This window comes from Cibotium barometz, chromosome 60 (assembly GCF_041138505.1).
Source record: "Cibotium barometz isolate CiBa-2024 chromosome 60, ASM4113850v1, whole genome shotgun sequence".
Classification (NCBI taxonomy): domain Eukaryota; kingdom Viridiplantae; phylum Streptophyta; class Polypodiopsida; order Cyatheales; family Cibotiaceae; genus Cibotium; species Cibotium barometz.
Genome location: NC_141105.1, coordinates 24,189,159 through 24,216,997, shown reverse-complemented (window position 1 = coordinate 24,216,997; position 27,839 = coordinate 24,189,159). Strand labels below are relative to the sequence as shown.

General features: G+C 43.6%; 1 protein-coding gene across 1 annotated transcript; it reads left to right on the top strand.

Annotated features, from left to right (window-relative positions):
* Positions 1 to 24,739: 24,739 nt before the first annotated feature.
* On the top strand, positions 24,740 to 27,050 carry LOC147605154 (uncharacterized). Its single transcript, XM_086793745.1, has 2 exons — positions 24,740 to 24,937; positions 26,316 to 27,050. The coding sequence occupies exons 1-2, from the start codon at positions 24,815 to 24,817 to the stop codon at positions 26,820 to 26,822; spliced, it is 630 nt and encodes a 209-aa protein (XP_086649871.1). The 5' UTR covers positions 24,740 to 24,814; the 3' UTR covers positions 26,823 to 27,050.
* Positions 27,051 to 27,839: the final 789 nt, after the last annotated feature.

Below are 27,839 nucleotides of genomic sequence, written 5' to 3'. Positions count from 1 at the left end.
GGAATTTGATTTTGAAATAAAGTATCGGTCGGGGAAATAAAATGTGGTTGCAGATGCGCTCAGCAGAAAAGCCTCCTTGCTTGCAATTACAGTGGTATCAAATCCATTGATCAATGAAGCAAAGGAGAAAATCATGCTGGACAAATTCTTTGCCCCTATTGCTACCTTTTTTATGCAGGAAAGCAAGACTCCTCAAGAAATGAGTCGAGTTCTTGGGTACAAACTGGATGAAGGATGCATGTATTATAACAATCGGCTATGTATCCCCAATGATGAGGGAATAAAGGGAAGAATTTTGAGAGAAGCCTGTGTGAAAAGATGCAGGGGGAAGAGAGCTTGAGCTCTTGCAAGCACACACACACACTCACAAAACCCTAATAGAGAACACACAAGGTTAGAGGCTGAAAATCTTCTTCTTCTCTACTCAACACTCAACACACCATATACAAGAATAAGAGTACTCATAATATGAAAGGTACTCAACCAATACATACACGAGTTCTCTATAGTGTGAACCCGACTAAATGAGCTGGCGCTATAACTATGCCAGTCTCTAGAATGGCTGTCACACAGCCTGTCATCCCACTGGCCGCATATCAACCAAGATCTCACCAACCATGCCAGTGGTGTAAGTGTGGGGCCTATCCCCCAGGCGGGTCATCAGTGTCCACCGCCTCACTAGACGAGCTCGATATCTCAACACTCCCCCTCGAGCTCAACTCCATCTCATGTACACCAAGCGAAGCCCTGAATCTGCGGAGCTTCTCTGTACCCAATGCTTTGGTGAAGATGTTAGCTACCTGATCCTCTGTGCTGACATAAACAAGGTCAAGATCTCCTGCCAAGACCTTCTCTCTGATGAAGTGGTAGTGGACCTCTATATGCTTCGTACGAGCATGAAATACTGGGTTCCTGGCCAACTGTATACTGCTAATGTTGTCACAAAAAATGACAACTTGTCTATCCACTGATAGACCCAAATCTACAAGTAGCTTTCTCAACCAAGCTACCTCACATGCTGCCATAGCAACTCCTCTGTACTCGGCCTCTGTACTGGATAGAGCAACCGTAGGCTGCTTCTTGCTGCTCCAAGTCACAGCAGCACTCCCCAAAGAAAACATGAATCCACTGGTAGATCTTCTATCTGAGATACCACCAGCCCAATCAGCATCTGTGTACCCATGTACACATATCTCTGTCCCAGTCTCATAGAATAGTCCACAATGCAAAGTAGACTTCACATACCTCAGTATGCGTCTCACTGCATCCAAATGCGGTTTCCGTGGAACCTGCATAAACTGACTCACCAACCCAACAGCATAGCTCAAATCTAGTCTGGTGATCGTCATGTAGATCAAACTTCCTACTATGCACCTATACATAGTAGGATCCTCCAAGATCTCTCCTGAATCTGCACTCAACTTGCCATTCTGATCTAATGGCACGAAAATAGGCTTACATCTTGTCATACCATACTTAGACAACATGTCCAAGCCATACTGTCTCTGTAGTAATCCAATACCATGTGGTGACCTAATCACCTCAATGCCCAAGAAATATCACAACTCTCACCGTTGCCATCTTGGCAACTGGGCTGAAAGTTTCCTCATAATCAATCCCATATGTCTGCGAATATCCTTTGGTGGCTACCAATCTAGCCTTGTATCTGTTTATGCTTCTATCATTGTTATGTTTAACTTTGTACACCCACTTGCATCCAATGGCTTTCTTGCCTTCAGGCAATTGCACTAAATCCCAAGTCTCATTTCCATATAGTGCATCCATCTCCTCATCCATAGCTTTCTCCCAACACACAGTTCCAACAACCTCATTAATGCATGTGGGCTCTACAACCTGCACAACCTTTGCCATATATGCATAGTGATGTGCCACATAACCATCATATGTAAATCTCTGCATAGGGTTCTTCACTCTCCCTGATCTTCGCAGCTTTTCATTCATGGCTTCCATAGCCTTCTTTACACCAGGTGTTCTCATAGCTGGGATCACAAGCTCCTCATCAAGGCTCATATCTGAGCCACTAGACTCCCCATCAACATGAGAATGCCCTGCAGAAATGTCAGGCATACCAAGGGGCTCAACCACTTTCTCTTTTCCTTTACGTGATGTAGTAATCACATTTGCAGGGCTGGTATTATGACGCAGCCTGCCACTCCATGGTCTATCAATAGACCCACTAGATGAGGACTCTCCTGGTCCACTCAAAGACTGTGATTGCTGACCTGCATTCTGTGCAACCACACTTCCACTAACATCAGCCCTAACAGCTTCTTTTTTAGCAACATACCAGCTGCTCATCTCATCAAACACAACATCCCTGCTTACCCTCAACTCACGTGTAGCAGGGTTATAACACCTGTATCTAGCAAGGTTATAACACCTGTATCCCTTTTGCTCAAGGGAATATCCAATAAACACACATTTTTTAGCTTTCGGGTCCAGCTTAGTTCTCAGCTCATCTGGCACATGCACATATGCAATGCATCCAAAGACTTTCAGATGAGACAAATCTGGTTTTCTGCCAATAAACCTCTCCTCTGGAGTTACATCATGTATGGCTGCAGTTGGAGTCCTGTTCATGATGTATACTGCTGTAGAAACAGCCTCAGCCCAATAGCTATGCGGCATATTTTTCTCTTCCATCATTGCTCACGCAATCTCAGCAATGTGCCTGTTTTTCCGTTCAGCAACTCCATTTTGTTGCGGAGTGTATCTGCATGTGAACTATCTCCGAATACCATTCTTCTTCAAAAATTCAGAGAACTCATTGGAGAAGTACTCTCCCCCTCCATGACCTTAGGCACTTTACATATTTCCCTGTTTTCTTTTTAACCAAAACTCTGAAATTCTGAAAGTGAGTGAACACCTCACTCTTCTCCTTCATGAAATATACCCACACTTTCCTTGTGTGGTCATCAATGAAAGTCACATAATACCTGCAGCCTCCCATAGATATGGTATTCGTAAGACCCCATACATCTGAATGCACAACATCTAGTGCATTTCTGCTCACATATCTATTATGGGGAAACACATGCTTTGTTTGCTTCCCAAATTGGCATGCTTCACATATTTTCTGCATACCTTCCACTTTAAATTTTGGCAGCCTTGTCACAATTCCTTTTGTCTGCATAGACTTCAATCTCTGCACATTTACATGTCCAATCCTTTTATGCCAAATGTCTGTGTCTGCAACAATTCCTGAACCATTTGCAAACATCGCAGCACTCATTTCAGGCATGTCTACATTCAACGTAAACATTCTGCCCACTCTGTTATCTTTTGCAACTAACCTGCACTTGTCTTTGAAATCCTCAACATAACACCCATCAGGGTTAAACCGAACCTGCAAACCCTGCTCAATCATCTGGCCAACTGAAACCAGATTCTTTGTTATGTTCGGTACATGAAGTACATCTGCAAGGTACTTCACTTTGCCATCCTGCATAGACAATGGCACATCTCCAACGTGGGCAATTGGATGAGCAGTGTCATCCCCTGTTTCCACAAAACCTGGTCTTTCCGGGTTTTTCATCTCCTTGAACCACTCCCCATGACTCGTCATGTGGTTCGAAGCACCTGAATCCACATACATTATCTTTTTGTACTGCATCAACATTTTTAGACATGGCATTCACGACATGCTGCATAACAAACAACCTTTCATTATCCTCATTATTTCTGCTTGAGGATGCATAGTTGTTTTGCTGCACTTTCCCATTTTGCATGTCAGCTTGCTTCTTCTTATAGCATTCTGCCTGCACATGTCTAGGCTTACCACAATAATAGCATTCACGTGCATCATTATATTGCCTTTGCCAATTTCCACGGCCTCTTTGACTCCCCCTGCCTCTGAATTTGCCTCTTCCACCTGCATGTTGTTGTTGTTGTTGATTCTGGGACTGTAGTTGTTGCTGCTCTGCTACTGGCCATAATTCTGATTACCTGTTCGGCCACCTCCTTGACCGCGTCCACGGCCTCCTCTACCTCGTCCTCTTCCTGAACTCGTGTAGAAGGCCTGTTGCTCTGAACTGTTTTTGCTTTGTGAAGACTGTTGGTCGTCACCCAAGCTCTTCTCTTCGATAATCAGCATAGACACCAAAACTGTAAAGTTGGGAATGTTTTCTCGAGTCTGAATGGACGTCTTGAACGCCTTGTATTGTGGCTCGAGACCACGTAGACAGACTTCCACCTTGTCATCATCATCTACTGACACACCAATAGATGCAAGGGATTCCACAATACCCTTTATCTTCAGCGCATAGTCATTCACAGGCATGCTCTTTTTCTCCACAGTATGAAGTTCATTCTTCAACTGTATCTTACGTGCCTTGGTATTTGTTTCATAGAGCTTTACCAAGGTGTCCCACGCCTCCTTGGGAGATTTGGCATCCTGAATGTGCCCAATCATGGTGTCCTGTATACTAATGGATAGCCAATACATAACCTTCCTAGCTCCTTGGTTCCAGTCTTTAAACTCTTTCACATCTGCAGCAATCGGATTTATATCTGGTATCTCCGGTGCCTCTTCACGCTCACCTTCTATGTAATCCCAATAGACTTTTCCCATCAGGAAATTCGTCAACCTGAACCTCCAAGCATGGAAGTTATTCTTATCTAGCTTCTCAACCACAATCTGAGTTATCCCGTCATTTGACATCTTGCCAAACACACAATTTTACCAGAAACTGCACTCTGGTTTTTCTGCACAAACTGTTGTATTTTCTGCACAGCGGTACTGTAGTACTCTCAAATGTCACAACCAGTGACTTCAATGTGCATACATACACCCAATGGCAACTTTAGACCTCTTTGCAGCACCCACAGTGTCTGCACAGTCAATCTGTCTTCCTGCAGTTCTTAAAATAGAGTTCTGCAGAGAATCGATGACTTACCCGCAGTGCTCGAAATCGCCTGCTTTCTGAAAAACGGAGGTCCAGACGCGCCCAAAACGCGTTTTCAGCCCAGAAAATAGGGTCTGATAGGACAGTATAGTTGCCCTATAGCTTTACTCCCACGAAGAAAGCTCCTCAATCAGAGATCGTTTGTCGGTGCCTCCCGTAGAGCTCCCGACAAGGGTGTAGTCACCAACACAAATAGGGAAGAGTAGTTGAAGCTCTTACCCTCGTACCGCTTCCTATGGTTCTCTTGCTTGCAGCTCAGCCCTTAGCACGAACCAGGCTCTGATACCATGAAAAGATGCAGGGGGAAGAGAGCTTGAGCTCTTGCAAGCACACACACACTCACAAAACCCTAATAGAGAACACACAAGGTGAGAGGCTGAAAATCTTCTTCTTCTCTACTCAACATTCAACACACCATATACAAGAATAAGAGTACTCATAATATGAAAGGTACTCAACCAATACATACACGGGTTCTCTATAGTGTGAACCCGACTAAATGAGCTGGCGCTATAACTATGCCAGTCTCTAGAATGGCTGTCACACAGCCTGTCATCCCACTGGCCGCATATCACCCAAGATCTCACCAACCATGCCAGTGGTGTAAGTGTGGGGCCTATCCCCCAGGCGGGTCATCAGTGTCCACCGCCTCACTAGACGAGCTCGATATCTCAACATTGTGATAGCCTGATAGCTCGATATCCAAGGTTTATAAAAACCTATATGTCTGTGAAGAAAAGATTCTTCTAGCCGGGACTCAAAAAGGTTGTACTTGATCATGTGCGAAAATGCTTGATGTGCCAAAGAGTCAAGGTACAGAGAGTCAAGATGCCAGGGAAACTACAGCCCGTAGACATTCCATAGATGAAGTCAATATGGACTTTGTCATTGGATTACCTTCAGTGCAATCAGGTTACAACTCCATTTTTGTGGTAGTTGACAAGCTAACCAAAGTTGCTCATCTGATTCCAGTGAAAGAAACATACTCTGCAGTGGATGTTGTGCCATAGTTTTCCTTAAGGAGATCTTTAGATTGCATGGTTTACCCAGGAGGATAGTTTTCCTTAAGGAGATCTTCAGATTGCATGGTTTACCTAGGAGGATAGTAAGTGACAGAGATCCCAAATTCATGTCAAAATTTTGGACTGTATTCTTTGAAGCAGGAGGAACTTTCTTGGATCTTAGCATAGCCTATCACCCTGAAACTGATGTGGCCAGACAGAAAGGGTGAATCAAGCAATAGAAGATATCCTTCGGTCATGCTGCGGCATAGAACCCAAGAAGTGGTTGTCATCTGCATTTGGTTGAATTCGCTTACAATGCTTCGTATCATCAGAGCATTGGGGATGAGTCCTTTCAAAGCTTTGTATGGACAAGATTGCCTTACACCGTTGACTTGGTCTGACCCATTGATCAGAGTCGAAATGTCCAGACAAATGCTTGATGACATGGACCAGCAGATGTAATCAATCCGTAAAGATATAAAGGCAGCCCAAGACAAGCAAAAGAAGTATGCAAATAAAAAGAGGTCAGAGAGAGAGTTTGAAGAGTCAGATATGGTCTTCATTCGAGTACAACCAAAAGAAAGTTCCTTATCCTTAGGGAAGTACAAGAAGCTCTCTCCCAGATACTGTGGGCCATATGCTATCATAAAGAAAGTGGGCAATATGCTATCATAAAGAAAGTGGGCAATCTAGTCTACAAACTTCTTCTGCCTCCCCATCTCTCAAGGTACATGATGTATTCAATGTCAGTTTGCTTAGTACCTAGCCCGAGTCACGTGCTGGATGATGAACATTTGATCTCTCTCTGACTCAAGGCCAGATGGTACTCCGTCTCTACTTCAATCCCTTGTAATCATTCTATGTTTCTGAATACAAGAAAATATTATTTTTCTTTGATTTGCCTAGTGAGATAAAAATTCCTAGAGAGTGGTAAATCAATATTGGGATATTTTTGGATAAATAGATTCTACAGATATCAAAAAAATGTTTTCCTAAAATAGAAAATCAAAATAGATTTTCCAAGGTGCAATTGGAATTAATTAAAAATGATTTAGAAGACCTTATCCTAAGGGTCAAGATTTTCTGAAAATTTTGGATTAAGGTTCCTATGGACCAATAAGATTAATCCAAGTGTTGGGACAAGATAAATACAAAGAATAAAAGAAAATATCCAAAAATGAGTAAATGCCCACATAAGATGAAGAGTTGACTAAGTACTAGGTTTATTAGTTAAAAATTATGAAGTATTATTTAAAAAATGAGATATTTTGGAGTATTCATTTATTTTTGACACATGGGTAAGGAAAAGGGGGCCCTTCAAGGAGGCACCTATTTCACATGTGTGGATGAGTTTCAAACTCAAAAATAATAGGATATTTTTATCTCTCCTCTCTCCTAAATCAAACCAAATAAAAAACGGAGCCAAACTGGTCCAAAACTTATCCAAATTCAGCCAAACTAAAGCTGGAAAATTCTAGAACTCAGTTGGACTCAGTTAGTGGCCTCCCTCACCTATAAATAGACCCTCATTCCTTCGTATTCTCATCTGTGAACTAAACTATGCTGATAATACTCTTAGTTAAGCTTATTTTCTATTATCCTCTAAAAACCCTCTACAAATTGAAGAGATTGGAGCTTCTCTCTCTCTCTCTTCAATCTTTCTTGGAGACTCCAACAACATACCAAACCAATTGATTGGTTGGGGGCCTCTACTGTGATCAAAGAACAAGCTTGCGAAGCATTAATTTGAATGGCTTTTAAATACTATTGAAGTTCTTTAATGTATTGTAATGAAGAAACACATAAATTTCCATTTATGCTTAATTTATAATGGTTTTTAAGCATTTCTCTCTCTCCCCCAAAGAATGGTCATTCCTATGACCTATTCTCAATTTGAATGAAGCTTCTCATGAAGCATTTCTCTAATCTAAAAGTAATTTCTATGCTTGTCTAATTGGAGGTCAAAATAATGGCTTTTTAATACTTTTATGCTATTTAATTTATGGTAAAATTAAGAATCAATCCATAATTGGATAATGATCCAATTAGTGGTTATTCTAATCACATGAATAATACTAAACTTTATTCTTTCAAATTTATTGAGAATTATCAGTAATAGCAGCAGCGGAGCTATGGCAAAAATTTTAAAAAATAAACACATAAATCATTTTCATTTATATTATGAAAAGAGGACTTCCTACCATATTCTAGGATTAATCATCCTAGATTAATTGAATGATTCTCATTATAATCATGGAAAATTGATTTTTATGTTTATGCATAAATAGTTAATTACGAAAAAAGAGAAATTTCTAATAATCCATTTTTTGTCAAAAGAGTAATCCCCATGACAATGGAAATCCATGTACTCCAATGAAGTAAGAGAAAAATTGTGATGCTAAAATAATGCATATTTTATTTAAAAATTAAAGAAGGATTTTAGTTAAATTTATCTTTTTGCACATAGATAAATTTTAAATGATGAAAGAGGAATTCCCACTATATTGGAATCCAAATATTTAAATGAGGAAAGTGTAATTCCTAGTGTAAAGGAATTAAATAAGATTTTTATTTAACTTTTTAAGAGAAAATTTAGTTAAATTTTTATTTTTGCATAGATAAATTTTAAATGATGAAAGAGGAATTCCCACTATATTGGAATCCAAATATTTAAATGAGGAAAGTGTAATTCCTAGTGTAAAGGAATTAATGAAGATTTTTATTTAAATTTTAAGAGAAAATTTAGTTAAATTTTTCTTTTTCTATAGATAAGATCAAATGATGTAAGAGGAATTCCCACCATATTGGAATTCAAATGTTTAAATGAGAAAAGTGGAATTTTTCATTGGAACCATGGACGTTGCTCGCGCTGCAAAGCCTGTCGAGGTCTTGACCAGCCTCGGTACGGTTAAAATGATGCGCTTCCTGTGGTACGATGAGCGAGGACTGACGAAACGGTCCCTGAGTGAAGTGCTAGGACACCTAAGGAGGATCCTAGAGGGTTCTGACCAGGCGATGTACGGGCTTGCGGTTGCTAGGACACCCATGCATACGTCGAGGAAGATTTCGGATGGATAAAAAGGAAAGATTTTTGGGAACCAAATTTTGATACCGGATCTCGTTGGTTGGCTAGCTGGTCTTCAACAGAGAGTTCAGAGGATACATTTTTGTAATACAATGGACTCAAAATTTTGGAAAATAATGATCTGAAATATTATGATTTCTATTGAAGGATTATTTTTAAAGCCAGTTGAATCTATTATAAATGGCAACAAGTTCATATTGGGTGTGTACGTGGTATGCCTACCTTGATTTTTGCATGAATCGTCAGCTAGGGGACCTGGGAACTCTTTTCCTCGGTACTCGGGCAAAAACCCAACCAAATCTTTATAAAGGAATCCCACCAATTCAGTGGTCTAACCCATGGGCCGGATGGGCTGGATCGGGGTTATAGGCCGGATGGGGTTAGGCTGGATTGGAGGATTCCTGAGAAACAACCAAATACGATTAGTTACGTTATTTAGTTTTAAATCGTGAGAAGACCTTGTTCTGTGTGGGAGGGGATCATCGGCTGTGCCTCGTAAATGAGGAAAAAAGCGGTGATTCCATGGACCAAGTGCAAGTCTCTTCTTGATCTGACCATGTGACTTTAGGTTTGGTCAGATCAGTTTATCTAGTTAAGACTTGACTTGTTAGAGTAATTTCCCCGTTAGAAGACTTTTCCCAATTGGCAGAATCGCCCGTGCCTTCCAGGCGAGGGGAGTCTTCCGGGCTCAATCTCGAAGGGGCCGCTTGGGCTAGAGCCTCTTGTCCCAGACATCCGCAAGCGAGGCCTCGAGTGTGTGGACCCTGCCCCGTGCGGGAGGCCGACACCACTTCCGTCAATGGTGGCAGGAGCCCCAGAGTGGGCAGGGGACCTCACTGCTGGTATCAGAGCTTTGTTGAAAGCTAATAAGGATAAAATAATTCTTATCAGAAATTGATAACAAAAACTCTGAAAAGGCATTTTTCGTTATCTATTTTCATTCCGTAAGCTTCTTTAATGAAGAATTTTTAATCAAAGAAATTATTTTTATAGATGGAAGTTCCTTACTTATCTGGTATTCCCGACCTCACCTAGTTGCGCAAGACATGAGTGCGCTCGCCTTTGAGCATCTCATCTCTTCCACACTACAACTCGAACAAGCCAAGTCAGACTCGCACGCCATTTCAAGGATTTATATTTTCTTGACCCAGTGGAGAGACGACAGCATAAGTGGTTTGCAGGGCAGTATGTCCACGCCTTTTGTGACCGGCATGCAACGCTGAGGAAAAACCTCTCATTGGCCATGATTCTGATAAAGTTCAAAGTGGTACATGGTGTCATTCTATATCATTCAACACCTCGGAATTTCAGACTCTCATGCCAAATCTATAGACTCCTTAGTCGCTTTATTCCTAATAAGGAGAAGATAATAGCTCCCTTGGCAGTAAGAGTGAACGTTTGTATCAGGGCATGGCTATGGCTCATACCACTGTCTTATGCATCTCCCAAGGAGATTTTGATTTCTGGAACCGAGCTACTCTATGTACATATTGAAACTTTTATATAAATAAAGAAATGTTTTCTGGAAAAAAATTCCCTGCTGTATATGGACGAACTGATAAAGAAAAATCTGTTATCGGACTTATGTCATAAATCTCCAATAAGATCATTTGTCTTGTTTAAGAAATTATTTTTCGAACCTTTTAAGTCTTAGGATCTCATGGACGATATCAAAAATAGAAATTTAATAATATATCATTTTTGGTAGAATCATGAGACGAGGAAACCGTGGCCGTCAGCCAGATCCTCTCTCTGAAGATGATGAGCTTAACTGTGACGTTCACAAGGCTCTTCATAGAACTCAGCCCCAGGACCCTTCAAAGGAGAAGGGGAGAACCTGGGCGAGGCTATGGAGAAATGGGTGGAAGCCATAGAAGAATGTTTTGATGTCACCGGCTATAATGAGCGAAGCAAAATGGCTCTTGCTAGGCTTAAGATAGTGGAAACAGTCAGGGTGGCGTGGAGGAACCATTGTGACAGCAACCGTGGATAGAAATACTCAGTCCTGGAACGACCTTAAAACCTATTTAAGGAAGAGATTTTGTCCCCCTAGATTTTTGGAAACCAAAATGAACAAATTCTTAGAGCTGAAGCAGGGGAGCAAAACCATCAAAGAATATCATCAGGCCTTCGCTCTTCTACTCAAATATTCACCACCTCTAGATGAAGAGCAACTCATGGCCAGATTCATTCAGGGAATGAACGAACCCTTGGACACACTGGTCAAAAATGCCAAGCCAGTGTCCATGGTTGAAGCTATCAAAATGGTAAAGGACTTTGCCAATGCCTTCATCGTAAAAGTCCCGCTAAAGCCAGCTCCCTCATCCTTCAAGAGATTTCAGACTCAAGGAAGTTCTTCCAACTTTTCGCCTCCAAAGAGACACCAAGGTCCTAACCAGAATGTGGAGACGGGATGCTTCAGAAATGAAGGAATTTCCCCCAAAGTAAATTCTCAGGAACTCCGGCTCTCTCCATGATGCAAAGGCAAGAGCTTCAAAGCAAGAACAGATGCTTCAGATGTCAGGGACTTGGGCACCAGCTCAAGGATTCCCATCTCCTTTGGTGGGCCAAGGAAGCCAGGGTCCCAGAGTTTAGCAACCGACTCCTTCATATCAGTCCAATCAGGGTCCCCCGCGCGAGAATCAGGGTAACCCAAAAAGAGTGCCAGCTCAGCCTCTGCAACCTCCATGCAAAGCAGTTTCCGAACTCCCTCCCAGAATTGGAATAACCAAAGAGAGAGGGTTTCACCTCAGACTGCAACAGCCAGAGCAGTCACCATAGCTGAGGAAGTGGAGGAAGAGAAAGGATAGATCTATGCAGCAATTGAGCATCAGAGGAATAACCGTCAATTCTCAGTCCTCTTGACTCCAACAGAGTACCAGGGTAAGAAATTCAAGCTTTTGATTGATTCAGGCAGTACTCATTCTTTTATTTCCCTAGGATGTCTGCGTAAATTAGTCCTAAATCAAAAATCAGGGAACCCTATGCAAGTGGAATTAACCAGTGGGAAGATTCTTTTCACTCACCTTGAGACTGACCTTATTTAGTTTAGCTTAGATGGGAACGTAACAGAGTACCAGTTTAGAGTCCTACCCCTGGGAATATATGATGGAATCCTTGGAATGGATTGGCTCCAAAAGAATTAGGCTGACATTCATTGTCATAAAGGAACCATCTCTTTCCTTGACCTTCACGGGAATAAAGTTCAAGGAATTGGAATTTCTGAATCCCTAGTGCTGCAATTAGTCAAGGCTTCCAAATTATTAAAAGGGCTCAGAAAGAGGCAAGCTGTGTATATCATGAAAATGAATCCAGTAGACATAAAATGCAAGGCTAAAGAACTAGAGTGGTTAAGTGAGTATGCAAATGTGTTTCGTGAAGAGCTGACTGAGATGCCTCCATCTCATGAAGTAGATCATGAGATCGAATTAACCCCGGAGCTCAGCCAGTAGCCCAGCATGGATACAAAATTCCAGTCTCTGAAGCCATAGAACTTAAGGAACAATTAAGACAACTATTAGAGCAGGGATTCGTCAGACCCAGTGTTGGGGTGCGCCTGTTCTCTTTCAAAAGAAGAAAGATGGAACTTTAAGACTCTGTATTGACTACAGAGGGCTGAATCAATAAACAATTAAGAATAAGTCTCCTATTCCTAGGATTGATGAACTTCTGGATCGTCGGTTAAGTGGGACACAAATATTCACAAAGATAGATCTCAAATCCAGTTACTACCAGATCAAAATCAAGGAGCAAGACATCCCAAAGACAGCATTCAATACTACTCGCTATGGGCATTATGAGTTCACAGTCATGCCGTTTGGATTGACTAATGCCCTTGCGACATTCAATCGTCTTATGCAGGATATTCTCAGAGAATACTTGGATGATTTTGTTCTTGTCTTCTTTGATGATATCTTGGTATACTCAAAGAATGTTGCAGACCATGAAGATCATGTGCGCAAAGTCCTGGAAATCCTAAGGAAACACCAACTCTTTGCAAAGAAGAGCAAGTGTTCCTTCTCTGTTGACCAGGTTGAATACTTGGGATTCATAGTGTCAAAGGATGGGATTTCTCCTAACCCCGCAAAGATCCAAGCAGTAGTTAAATGGCCAAAACCCAATTCAATAAAAGAAGTCAGAGGATTCCTAGGGTTAACCGGATGGTATAGGATCTTTATACCTAGGTATGCTCAGATAGCATCCCCTTTGACTAACCTTCTCAAGAAGAGTACACTTTTTCAGTGGACTGCAATGTGTCAGAGTGCCTTTGACAAGCTAAAGACAACCTTAGTAACCAACCTTGTTCTTAAATTGCCAGATTTTACCAAACCCTTTGAGGTAGTTAGTGATGCCACTGGATTTGCCTCCTTAGGTGGTGCTTTGATGTAGGAAGGTCATGCAGTGGCCTATGAATCCCAAAAACTCAGAACACATGAGAGAAATTATGCCATCCATAACTTGGAGTTACTCTTAGTAGTGTTTGCACTGAAGTTGTGGAGACATTATCTTTTGGGATAAAGGTTCACCTTGATGATAGATCATCAAAGTTTGAAGTGGATCTTCACCCAAAGGAATCTCAACATGCGTCAAAGGAGATGGATGCAGACCCTGCAAGAATTTGATTTGGAAATAAAGTATCGGTCGGGGAAAGAAAATGTGCTTGCAGATGTGCTCAGCAGAAAAGCCTCCTTGCTTGCAATTACAATGGTGTCAAATCCATTGATCAATGAAGCAAAGGAGAAAATCATGCAGGACAAATTCTTTGCCCCTATTGCTACCCTTTTGATGCAGGAAAGCAAGACTCCTCAGGAAATGAGTCGAGTTCTTGGGTACAAACTGGATGAAGGATGCATGTATTATAATAATCGGCTATGTATCCCCCCAATGATGAGAGAATAAAGGGAACAATTCCAAGAGAAGCCCATGAGAGCATGATAGCTGGACATCCAAGGTTTATAAAAACCTATATGTCTGTGAAGAAAAGATTCTTCTAGCCAAGACTCAAAAAGGATATACTTGATCATGTGTGGAAATGCTTGATGTGCCAAAGAGTCAAGGTAGAGAGAGTCAAGATGCCAGGGAAACTGCAGCCTCTAGACATTCCACAGATGAAGTGGGAATGCATCAATATGGACTTTGTCACACTGAATTACCTTCAGTGCAATTAGGTTACAACTCCATTTTTGTGGTAGTTGACAGGCTAACCAAAGTTGCCCATCTGATTCCAGTGAAAGAAACATACTCTGCAATGGATGTTGTGCCATAGTTTGCCTTAAGGAGATCTTCAGATTGCATGGTTTACCCAGGAGCATAGTAAGTGACAGAGATCCCAAATTCACATCGAAATTCTGGACTGCATTCTTTGAAGCAGTAGGAACTTTCTTGGATCTCAGCACAGCCTATCACCTTGAAACTGATGGCCAGACGGAAAGGGTGAATCAGGTAATAGAAAATATCCTTCGGTCATGCTACAGCACAGAACCCAAGAAGTGGTTAGGTCATCTGCATTTGGTCAAATTCGCTTACAATGCTTCTTATCATCGGAGCATTGGGATGAGTCCTTTCAAAGCTTTGTATGGACAAGATTGCTTTACACCGTTGACTTGGTCTGACCCATTAATAAAAGTTAAAATGTCCAGACAAATGCTTGATGACATGGACCAGCAGATGCAATCAATCCGTAAAGATATAAGGCAGCCCAAGACAGGCAAAAGAAGTATGCAGATAAAAAGAGGTTAGAGAGAGAGTTTGAAGAGTTAGATATGGTCTTCATTCGAGTACAACAAAAAAAAAGTTCCTTATCCTTAGGGAAGTACAAGAAGCTCTCTCCCAGATACTGTGGGCCATATGCTGTCATAAAGAAAGTGGGCGATCTAGCCTACAAACTTCTTCTGCCTCCCCATCTCAAGGTACATGATAGCACCCCCGAATCCGACCGTTGCGAGAAGGGGGCAGGGATCTTTCAGCATCCACTACCCTCTTCCCTCCTCTCTCTCTTTCTCTCTCTCTCCTTCCACCACCCTCTTTCCTCTCACTCTCTCTCTCTCCCCCACCTTCTTCTTCTCTCTCTTTCTCTTCTCTCTCCTCCCTTTTCTCTCCCTCCCTCTCCCACCTTCTTCCTACTCTTTACCTCTCTCTCTCTCTCTCTCTCTCTCTCTCTCTCTCTCTCTCACGTCATCTTCCTTCTTCCCTCCCTCCCTTTTTCCCTCTCACTCTTTCTTTTGCCATGTCTTTCTCTCCATACTCTCTCTTTATCTCACCTCATCTCTCTCTCTCTCTCTCTCTCTCTCTCTCTCTCTCTCTCTCTCTCTCTCTCTCTCTTTGTCTCTCTCTCTCTCTCCATCACTCTCCACCCTCTCTCTTTGTCTCTCTCTCTCTCCATCCCTTATCTTTGTCGCTCTCCACCCTCTCTCTTTGTCTCTCTCCACCCTCTCTTTCATCTCATCTCCCACCCTGTCCCCCTCCATTCCTGCCTCTCTCTCTCTCTCTCTCTCTCCTCTCTCTCTCTCTCTCTCTCTCTCTCTCTCTCTCTCTCTCTCAATGTTTTCTTATACTATTCCTTTGCATGTGTTGGAATGCCATCCTCTCTCTCTCTCTCTCTCTCTCTCTCTCTCTCTCTCTCTCTCTCTCTCTCTCTCTCTCTCTCTCTCTCTCTCTCTCTCTCTCTCTCTCTCTCTCTCTCTTACTATGTTTGCTTTTCTTATTCCTTTGCATGTGCTAGCATGTAATTATATCACTCTCCCCCCCCTCTCTCTCTCTCTCTCTATGTGGGCACCTTGGCTGTTCTCTCTGGGTGGGGAGTGGCCACCCTGGCATTACTTGCCCTTTATTATCCCTTGGATGCACTTGCATGAGCATTTTTGCCCTTTATTATCCCTTGGATGTGCTTGCATGAGCATTTATGCCCTTTATTATCCCTTGGATGCGCTTGCATGAGCATTTCTGCCCTTTATTTATCTTTGTATACACTTGCATTGCCTTGCATATCATTTAATGTCTTTGCATGTAATACTCTTTGTGTAACATACCCATTGTAAATAACACTATACTTGCTTCAGAGTTGAAAATATATAACTTAGCTTGTCATTTTTTCGATCAAAAAACTTCTATTTTTGGAAAATGAGCCATTTTTGCTTAGAAATTTGTAATTCTGAATCCAAATTTGGAATCTACGCGTAATTTTACGCTTAAAATAGTTTTTTCTGAACTAAAAACGGGTACCCGGAATGGGTTTAATTAAGCTTTTAAGCCTTTAATCTGCGAACTTTCGACCAAAAATAGTAACTATCCAGGCATCTAATCAACGAACGGAACACGCCCCCATGGTCACGGGGCAAGGCCGGACATTTCCGTCAAAAAATATTTTTGACCCCCCCGGACGACGGCGGGCGGCCGGCGTGGGCCCCACCACGGGCGCCGCCCGTGAAAAAAACCGACAATCCGCCCGGGACACCCAAGCGTGTACACGACCTAGACGCACCCTCCAGCACACCCCTACACGTACCCCCTCCTCCCATAACCCTTTATCCACAGGTGTCGCGCTCTCTCTCTCTTGGGGACACCTCCACCCCCATGTGTCACACTTTCTCTCTCCTCGAGACACCTCCACCCCCAGGTGTCTCACGCCCACATCCTCTCCCGGACACCTACACCACCCAGGTGTCACCTTCCCGCACCCGGACGTCCACCCTCCAGCACCTATAAAAGGACCCTCCCAGCCCCCTTCTCCAGACAAGCCCCCAGCAAGCCCCTACGCGCAAGCTCTCTCTCAAGCTCTAGGACATGTCCTACACTCTTCTCCCCCCCCCCGTGTGAATAGACTTAAAGTGTGCTTCTCCTCTACCCCTTGCCTTACTCTTCCCTAGGCCTCCCTAGACGTACACTCTTCTCAAGAGCTCTCCAAGTTAAGGACACCCTCTCAATTCCCCCCCCCCTATGCGGCGACTTAAACTTAGGCTAAGAGGTCGTTCCTGCCCATAAGCCCAACAAGCTTTTCCTACCCCAAACGGACTCCGTTTTCGAATCCGTTTGAACCAGTAGAATTCTCTCTTTTCTCTCCACGCTCCCAACCTCTTATATTCACCTCGTTTTCTCTCTATCCTCTTAAAACTCTAGTGCTCCTATGGCGCCGAAACGCCGCCGAATTGAAGAACCGCGCGCTGCCCAAGGAGGGAATGAAGCAAATCGCGTCCCTGCAATCGACTTCGCCCCTCTTGAAGTGAATAGGCATGAAAACGATAACCAGGTTGGTCATTTAAACAGTTTAAGTAAATTTCTCTCTTATGAAGCTTAATGCAAAGATTCGTAATAATAGGAAAGGAACCAAGGATAAACCCCTAGTATAGATGGCCTAAAGTACCTTATGGTTACTCTTAAGTAAAGTTATAGGAAAGTAATCTTGCTTTTGAATCATTGTCTTTCGAAACGATGGCTTTTTAATGCGTGAATTCATTGAATTAAGGCTATGTCTCTTTTTATTGGATATACTGTTGGTTTATTGCTAACATGCAGGTACAGCTTCTCCCCCCCTTAGCTAACTCCGTGCTTGCCTGTGTAGCCGGGCGGAGGATATAGCGAGGCCGGGAGTCGGCCCAGGGCAATCCCCTCCTATGCCACTGGGAATTGGTTTTCACCACCAGGGTGATGTATATATGCTGCCTAGTTCTGTGGGTCCAGGCTAGTGCGGTGACTTAACCCCCACCCCATGAGGAGACGTCCCCTCCGAAGAGCGAGAGGGTTTGGTACAAGCGTCAGTACCTGAGGGGGTGACAGGACGGCTTGGCCCTCATCGACTGGCTGACGACGAGGGGAGACGGTCCGTGAGGTTTACCCAGCTGGTTGAGGCTGGAAGATCGAATTCTAGATTATTGATGTAGTTGTGGTTGTGGTTATGGTTATGGTTTGGACATGAGTTTGGATTGGAATATCGGCCCGGTTTCAGGGTCTTTGTAAATATTTTTCACTGTAAGTATGCTCGTTGATTTCAATGTTGTGCTAAGAAAGACCTTCTTTAAGGAATCAAGTGTAATTAATTAACAAAGGAATTTGTTTTTAAGTGTTTCACAGTGTGGTAGGACTTAATTAGGAAACAATTGAACGGGTGAGTGTGTGGAAAGTGGGAGAATGGATGCCCTGACGGTACCATTCTAAGGATGGGTGGACCCGATCAGTCGGGTAGCTTTCTACTAGTCGTAACCTACGATACTTAGGGAATAGTAGAGTCACGAACAAGACTTGTTTTAGGGGACCGAGCCAGCGGCCGTGCCTCATGAATACGGGGGAAAAAGGCGTTGGCTTCCTTGAACCAAGTGTGGGTCTTGTTCCATCTCCACGCACATTTCGTGCTAGGGATTAGAATTTCCTTTAGGATGACTACGTTTCCCCTGCGAGATAGAGTTAGGTCCGTCCGTTTGCTCGTAACCTCGTATTTCTACGAGATCGAGGTGTCGTCAATCGGAAAATAACACGAGACTTGACCGCCTATCAAAAGGATTCCCCCGCCCTTCGGGTCGGGGGCCTTACACGTGGTATCAGAGCAGGTTTAGATTTGGGAGATTTTATATTGTATTCTCTTGTTGCTCTAGGAATTCTTGTTAAACTAATCTAGTTACGGCTGGATGCAGGAGGACGAGATGGATCCCTATTCTCGCTTCTTGGTATTCCAATGCATGTTCATGACTGCTTGTCGCTCTTCCGAATTCGAGTTCCGTGACACTATGATGCACATCGTAGACAAGCTAACCCTTCCTCTTTACACTCGCATCGAAAGGGGATGGAACAGAACTGAGTATTGGCATCGTCGATCTACCTACTTCATCATTCGAGCTGAGCACGTCGGCAATCTCACCAACGACTTGAGGCGGATCCGATATGCCGAGATGTTGCGGATGGTTCGCCTGTTCTGGTTTATTGGCACTCCTCGTAACACCTATGTCACTATCGATGGGAATCGCATGCTGCAGAATCGTTGGGTTTATGATAAGGTGACTCAAGTTGTATCCCCTGATAGAGTAGCCGTTACCCGTCTTTCTAGACGAGGTTTACCTCCCCTACCAGACTTATCGAGTTCTTGAAACCATGGGAGAACCCCCCTACTTTTTCAATGCTACCACCGCAGATCTTTATTAGGTTCCCTAGAGGACTACCATGTAAATAAATAAGATTGGATTTAGTCCAATCCTTGTAAATGGCTTGGTTTACTTGTAAATGGCTTGGTTTACTTGTAAATATTAAAGCTTGGAATAAAAGGTTTTGATTTTCACACTCATTGTCTTATGTGTATTAAACCGCCTAAGTGACATGATTCTAAATTTAGCTTCTTATTGATAACCAGGATCGTCAACTTCTTGCTCCCAATGCATTATATACAGATACACAGGAGAAGAAGCTTCTCCTCAAACAAATGCAACCTCCCTCATTTAATGGGGCAGGTTCAAAGATTGAAAGGGATGCAGAAGTTTGGATAGAAGCCATGGACGATTACTTTTCGGCTGCTGGTACAGGAATTGGGAATCAATCCATGCTTGCCAGATTCCGTCTGACTGGGGACGCCAAACTTTGGTGGAAGCAATGGTGCCGAGATAAGGGCGTCACTGAAGATACCCAAACCTGGAGTGACATTAAGCAAGCTGTGAAAGGCCGTTATCTTCCCCCATCTCATGAATCTATTAAGATGAACGAGTTCTTCAGCCTCAAGCAGCTTAGCTTAACCTTGGAGGAATACTACTCAAAATTTGTCACACTTGGCAAATATGCTCCACCTATGTCGATCACTCAACAAGTGGCCCGATTTTGCCAAGGGCTGAATGAGCCTTTGGATTCTCGCCTTGAAGCAATGAGGCCAACTACCTTGCAAGATGCTCTTACCCGAGCCAAACCTCTGGCTAAAGAAGTAAAGAGTGGTCAAGCAAAGAAGAGAGTCTATCCTGAGTCTAACCCAAGGGGGCGCCTTCAGAGGAATTACCAATCGAATTTCCGCCACAACACTATTGGTCAGTACCCCAATAATTTTGTCCCCCGCAGTTATGCTAATTCCACTTCAGAATCCTATGGGGACCAAAGGTGCTTTTATTGCAATGAAGTTGGACACTTCCGGAATGAATGCCCCAAACTTGCAAGACCCTCTCTCAATCCTAGTGTCACTGCTGCTCCACAAGGCGGCCGGGTAGTTCAAGGTCGTGGGATTCCTAATAACCGCCAAGCTAGACGAGGTGGTGGTGGACGTGGTAGAGGTCGTGGAGTGACTGCCCGTGTCTGCTCTATGATTGGTGAACCGACTTTAGAGATGGAAGAAGAAGAGCAAGCCACCATTCATGCAGCTATAGAACATCAAGGACCTAATCAGCAGTTTTCTGTTATCCAAGCTCCGGCTACTTATCAAGGTAGATCTTTCCAGCTTTTGGTTGATTGTGGTAGTACGCATTCATTTCTTTCTCCAAAATGCTTGCGTAAGTTACAGTTAGATCAAAAACCAGCCCAAGCAATGATTGTTGAGTTAGCTAGTGGAAAAGAAGAAGTATCCCGACATTGTGTGGGGGATCTTGAATTTGAATTGGATGGTGAATCAACCCATGGGTATTTTAGAAGCTTACCATTAGGGATTTATGATGGAATCCTTGGTATGGATTGGTTAATTGCAAACAATGCTGACATTCACTGTGCTGAAGGAAGCATCACCTTTAAGAATAGTCAAGGACAGGTAGTATCAGCCCAGGGAAAAACAGGTAAACCCAAATTTCATTTGGTCAAAGCTAATCGTCTTCTTAAGGGAGTGCGCAAGGGCCAACAGATCTTCCTTGTCAAACTCAACAAGGTAGAAGAAAGCAACCCAGATTTAGAACCCTCTTGGCTCCAGGAGTTTTCCGATATCTTTCCAGAGGAACTTACAAAACTACCCCCATCTCGAGAAGTAGATCATGGGATTGAGTTAATCCCTGGTGCTGAATCAGTTTCAAGGAGACCTTACAAAATGTCTCTTCCCGAAGCCATAGAGCTCAAGGAACAACTTAGGCAGCTCATTGAGCAAGGATTCATTCGCCCTAGTAATTCCCCATGGGGAGCGCCTGTTCTTTTCCAGAGAAAGAAGGATGGCTCGCTTCGGCTTTGTATTGACTACCGAGGCCTAAACAAGGTCACTGTCAAAAACAAATACCCCATTCCTCGCATCGACGAACTTCTTGACAGACTTTATGGATCCAAAGTTTTCTCCAAGATGGATTTAAGGTCTGGCTACTATCAAATTAGGATCAAGGAATCAGATATCTCTAAAACCGCTTTCAATACCCGCTATGGCCACTATGAATTTACAGTCATGCCATTCGGATTAACCAATGCTCCCGCCACCTTCAACCGCCTGATGCAGGATATCTTCCGACCCTACTTGGATGAATTTGTCCTTGTCTTCTTCGATGACATCTTGGTCTATTCTCAGTCAAAAGAGGAACATGAGGAGCATGTACGCAAAGTATTGCAAATACTGCGCGAACATAAGCTCTATGCCAAGAAAAGCAAATGTACCTTCTTCACTTCCCAAATTGAATATCTAGGGTTCATTGTCTCCTCAAAGGGCATCTCAGTAGACCCTGCCAAAGTCAAGGATATATTGGAATGGCCACCCCCTAGGACAGTCAAAGAAATCCGTGGGTTTCTAGGCATCACAGGATGGTATAGGATCTTCATCAAGGATTATGCCAAGATAGCCGCACCCTTAACTGATCTCCTCAAGAAGGAATGCAAGATAGTATGGTTACCAATCCACCAAATCAGTTTTAGCCAACTTAAAGCTATCCTCACCTCAGCACCAGTTCTGAAGCTCCCTGACTTCACCAAAGAGTTTGAGGTTGTCACTGATGCTAGTGGCCTTGCACTTGGTGGTGTCTTAATTCAAGAAGGAAGGCCTGTGGCTTACACTTCTCGTAAGCTTAAATCCTATGAAGCCAATTATGCCACCCATGATTTGGAACTCCTTGCAGTTGTTCATTGTTTCAAGTTATGGAGACACTATCTCCTAGGCCGTAAGTTTCTGCTTGTAACTGACCACCAGAGTTTAAAGTGGATCTTCACCCAGCCCAATCTCAACATGAGGCAAAGAAGGTGGATTGAGATTCTGCAAGAGTTTGATTTTGATATCAAATTTCGTCCTGGAAAGGATAATGTTGTAGCAGATGCCCTCAGTCGCAAATCCTTCCTAAGTGCAATCTCTATGCCAAATAACCCCATCCTAGAGAAGGTAAAGCGGGTTTCACTTCATGACCCTGATTACCAAAAGCTAGTAAGCCTGGTTCACAAGGAGGCACCCACAGAAAAGGAAAATATATTGATCAAGGGATACGCCCTCGATCATGAATGCCTCTACTTCATGCATAGGTTATGTATCCCCAAAGATCTTGCACTAAAGAAGATGATCTTGTATGAAGCTCATGATAGCCCCGTAGCAGGACACCCAGGTTATGCAAAAACCTTGAATGCCTTAAGGAGAAGTTACTTTTGGCCTGGAATGAAGAGAGATATCCTTCAATACATCAGACAATGCCTTTCATGTCAAAGGATTAAAGCTGAAAGAATCAAAATGCCCGGGAAACTCCAACCTCTGGATGAAGTGGGAATGTATCAGTATGGATTTTGTCACAAGTCTTCCCACAACACAAGGAGGGTATGATTCTATTTTAGTAATTGTGGATATGCTTACCAAAGTCACCCATATTATCCCAGTAAAGAAGACATTTAAATCTTCTGATATTGCCCGCCTTTTCATCAAGGAAATCTTTAGGCTTCATGGATTGCCAAAAAGAATAGTCAGTGACCGGGACTCTGACTTCACTTCAAAGTTCTGGACATCATTATTCCAGGCTATTGGAACACAACTTTGTTTCAGTACAGCTTACCACCCAGAAACAGATGGTCAAACTGAGAGAGTTAATCAGATTATAGAAGACATCCTGAGAGCCTATTGTGGGCGTGAACCAAAGAAGTGGATTCAGTATCTCCCTCTAGTGGAATTCTCTTACAATACATCCTATCACCAAAGCATAGGGATGTCACCATTCAAAGCTCTTTATGGTCAGGAATGTTTGTCTCCCTTAAATTTCTCTGACCCCACACTAAAGGTTGAAGCCTCTAGGATGATGCTTGAAGAAATGGAAGAACAAACCAAAGCTATTCGTAAGGATATTAAAGCCGCCCAGGATCGACAGAAGCATTATGCTGATACCAAAAGATCTGAAAGAATTTTTCAGCAAGGAGACAAAGTTTTTCTTCGAGTGCGGCCAAAGAGAAGTTCTTTATCTCTTGGAAAATTTAGGAAACTGAGTCCAAGGTATTGTGGGCCTTATGAAGTCATCAAATGTTTGGGAAAACATGCCTACAAACTTCGCCTCCCAACCCACCTCAAAATCCATGATGTATTCCATGTAAGCTTACTAAAGCCATATGTGCCTCATCCTGATCATGTTCTTGATGATGAACAAATTGTAATGCCAACTCAGGGAGTCCTTGAAATGAGACCTAATAGAATCATCGACTCTAGAGAAAGAGTGCTTCGCAATAGAATCCTTAGGGAACATTTAGTGGAATGGAAAGATTACCCTGAGGAGGATGCCACTTGGGAGGAAGAGTCAACCCTCCAAAAGAATTACCCAGAGTTCGTGTCGAGATGAGGACATCTCGAGTTCTTTTAGTAGGGAAGGATGTAACATACCCATTGTAAATAACACTATACTTGCTTCAGAGTTGAAAATATATAACTTAGCTTGTCATTTTTTCGATCAAAAAACTTCTATTTTTGGAAAATGAGCCATTTTTGCTTAGAAATTTGTAATTCTGAATCCAAATTTGGAATCTACGCGTAATTTTATGCTTAAAATAGTTTTTTCTGAACTAAAAACGGGTACCCGGAATGGGTTTAATTAAGCTTTTAAGCCTTTAATCTGCGAACTTTCGACCAAAAATAGTAACTATCCAGGCGTCTAATCAACGAACGGAACACGCCCCCATGGTCACGGGGCAAGGCCGGACATTTCCGTCAAAAAATATTTTTGACCCCCCCGGACGACGGCGGGCGGCCGGCGTGGGCCCCACCACGGGCGCCGCCCGTGAAAAAAACCGACAATCCGCCCGGGACACCCAAGCGTGTACACGACCTAGACGCACCCTCCAGCACACCCCTACACGTACCCCCTCCTCCCAGAACCCTCTATCCACAGGTGTCGCGCTCTCTCTCTCTTGGGGACACCTCCACCCCCATGTGTCACACTTTCTCTCTCCTCGAGACACCTCCACCCCCAGGTGTCTCACGCCCACATCCTCTCCCGGACACCTACACCACCCAGGTGTCACCTTCCCGCACCCGGACGTCCACCCTCCAGCACCTATAAAAGGACCCTCCCAGCCCCCTTCTCCAGACAAGCCCCCAGCAAGCCCCTACGCGCAAGCTCTCTCTCAAGCTCTAGGACATGTCCTACACTCTTCTCCCCCCCCCCCCCCCCCCCCCCGTGTGAATAGACTTAAAGTGTGCTTCTCCTCTACCCCTTGCCTTACTCTTCCCTAGGCCTCCCTAGACATACACTCTTCTCAAGAGCTCTCCAAGTTAAGGACACCCTCTCAATTCCCCCCCCCTATGCGGCGACTTAAACTTAGGCTAAGAGGTCGTTCCTGCCCATAAGCCCAACAAGCTTTTCCTACCCCAAACGGACTCCGTTTTCGAATCCGTTTGAACCAGTAGAATTCTCTCTTTTCTCTCCACGCTCCCAACCTCTTATATTCACCTCGTTTTCTCTCTATCCTCTTAAAACTCTAGTGCTCCTATGGCGCCGAAACGCCGCCGAATTGAAGAACCGCGCGCTGCCCAAGGAGGGAATGAAGCAAATCGCGTCCCTGCAATCGACTTCGCCCCTCTTGAAGTGAATAGGCATGAAAACGATAACCAGGTTGGTCATTTAAACAGTTTAAGTAAATTTCTCTCTTATGAAGCTTAATGCAAAGATTCGTAATAATAGGAAAGGAACCAAGGATAAACCCCTAGTATAGATGGCCTAAAGTACCTTATGGTTACTCTTAAGTAAAGTTATAGGAAAGTAATCTTGCTTTTGAATCATTGTCTTTCGAAACGATGGCTTTTTAATGCGTGAATTCATTGAATTAAGGCTATGTCTCTTTTTATTGGATATACTGTTGGTTTATTGCTAACATGCAGGTACAGCTTCTCCCCCCCTTAGCTAACTCCGTGCTTGCCTGTGTAGCCGGGCGGAGGATATAGCGAGGCCGGGAGTCGGCCCAGGGCAATCCCCTCCTATGCCACTGGGAATTGGTTTTCACCACCAGGGTGATGTATATATGCTGCCTAGTTCTGTGGGTCCAGGCTAGTGCGGTGACTTAACCCCCACCCCATGAGGAGACGTCCCCTCCGAAGAGCGAGAGGGTTTGGTACAAGCGTCAGTACCTGAGGGGGTGACAGGACGGCTTGGCCCTCATCGACTGGCTGACGACGAGGGGAGACGGTCCGTGAGGTTTACCCAGCTGGTTGAGGCTGGAAGATCGAATTCTAGATTATTGATGTAGTTGTGGTTGTGGTTATGGTTATGGTTTGGACATGAGTTTGGATTGGAATATCGGCCCGGTTTCAGGGTCTTTGTAAATATTTTTCACTGTAAGTATGCTCGTTGATTTCAATGTTGTGCTAAGAAAGACCTTCTTTAAGGAATCAAGTGTAATTAATTAACAAAGGAATTTGTTTTTAAGTGTTTCACAGTGTGGTAGGACTTAATTAGGAAACAATTGAACGGGTGAGTGTGTGGAAAGTGGGAGAATGGATGCCCTGACGGTACCATTCTAAGGATGGGTGGACCCGATCAGTCGGGTAGCTTTCTACTAGTCGTAACCTACGATACTTAGGGAATAGTAGAGTCACGAACAAGACTTGTTTTAGGGGACCGAGCCAGCGGCCGTGCCTCATGAATACGGGGGAAAAAGGCGTTGGCTTCCTTGAACCAAGTGTGGGTCTTGTTCCATCTCCACGCACATTTCGTGCTGGGGATTAGAATTTCCTTTAGGATGACTACGTTTCCCCTGCGAGATAGAGTTAGGTCCGTCCGTTTGCTCGTAACCTCGTATTTCTACGAGATCGAGGTGTCGTCAATCGGAAAATAACACGAGACTTGACCGCCTATCAAAAGGATTCCCCCGCCCTTCGGGTCGGGGGCCTTACACGTGGTATCAGAGCAGGTTTAGATTTGGGAGATTTTATATTGTATTCTCTTGTTGCTCTAGGAATTCTTGTTAAACTAATCTAGTTACGGCTGGATGCAGGAGGACGAGATGGATCCCTATTCTCGCTTCCTGGTATTCCAATGCATGTTCATGACTGCTTGTCGCTCTTCCGAATTCGAGTTCCGTGACACTATGATGCACATCGTAGACAAGCTAACCCTTCCTCTTTACACTCGCATCGAAAGGGGATGGAACAGAACTGAGTATTGGCATCGTCGATCTACCTACTTCATCATTCGAGCTGAGCACGTCGGCAATCTCACCAACGACTTGAGGCGGATCCGATATGCCGAGATGTTGCGGATGGTTCGCCTGTTCTGGTTTATTGGCACTCCTCGTAACACCTATGTCACTATCGATGGGAATCGCATGCTGCAGAATCGTTGGGTTTATGATAAGGTGACTCAAGTTGTATCCCCTGATAGAGTAGCCGTTACCCGTCTTTCTAGACGAGGTTTACCTCCCCTACCAGAGACTTATCGAGTTCTTGAAACCATGGGAGAACCCCCCTACTTTTTCAATGCTACCACCGCAGATCTTTATTAGGTTCCCTAGAGGACTACCATGTAAATAAATAAGATTGGATTTAGTCCAATCCTTGTAAATGGCTTGGTTTACTTGTAAATGGCTTGGTTTACTTGTAAATATTAAAGCTTGGAATAAAAGGTTTTGATTTTCACACTCATTGTCTTATGTGTATTAAACCGCCTAAGTGACATGATTCTAAATTTAGCTTCTTATTGATAACCAGGATCGTCAACTTCTTGCTCCCAATGCATTATATACAGATACACAGGAGAAGAAGCTTCTCCTCAAACAAATGCAACCTCCCTCATTTAATGGGGCAGGTTCAAAGATTGAAAGGGATGCAGAAGTTTGGATAGAAGCCATGGACGATTACTTTTCGGCTGCTGGTACAGGAATTGGGAATCAATCCATGCTTGCCAGATTCCGTCTGACTGGGGACGCCAAACTTTGGTGGAAGCAATGGTGCCGAGATAAGGGCGTCATTGAAGATACCCAAACCTGGAGTGACATTAAGCAAGCTGTGAAGGGCCGTTATCTTCCCCCATCTCATGAATCTATTAAGATGAACGAGTTCTTCAGCCTCAAGCAGCTTAGCTTAACCTTGGAGGAATACTACTCAAAATTTGTCACACTTGGCAAATATGCTCCACCTATGTCGATCACTCAACAAGTGGCCCGATTTTGCCAAGGGCTGAATGAGCCTTTGGATTCTCGCCTTGAAGCAATGAGGCCAACTACCTTGCAAGATGCTCTTACCCGAGCCAAACCTCTGGCTAAAGAAGTAAAGAGTGGTCAAGCAAAGAAGAGAGTCTATCCTGAGTCTAACCCAAGGGGGCGCCTTCAGAGGAATTACCAATCGAATTTCCGCCACAACACTATTGGTCAGTACCCCAATAATTTTGTCCCCCGCAGTTATGCTAATTCCACTTCAGAATCCTATGGGGACCAAAGGTGCTTTTATTGCAATGAAGTTGGACACTTCCGGAATGAATGCCCCAAACTTGCAAGACCCTCTCTCAATCCTAGTGTCACTGC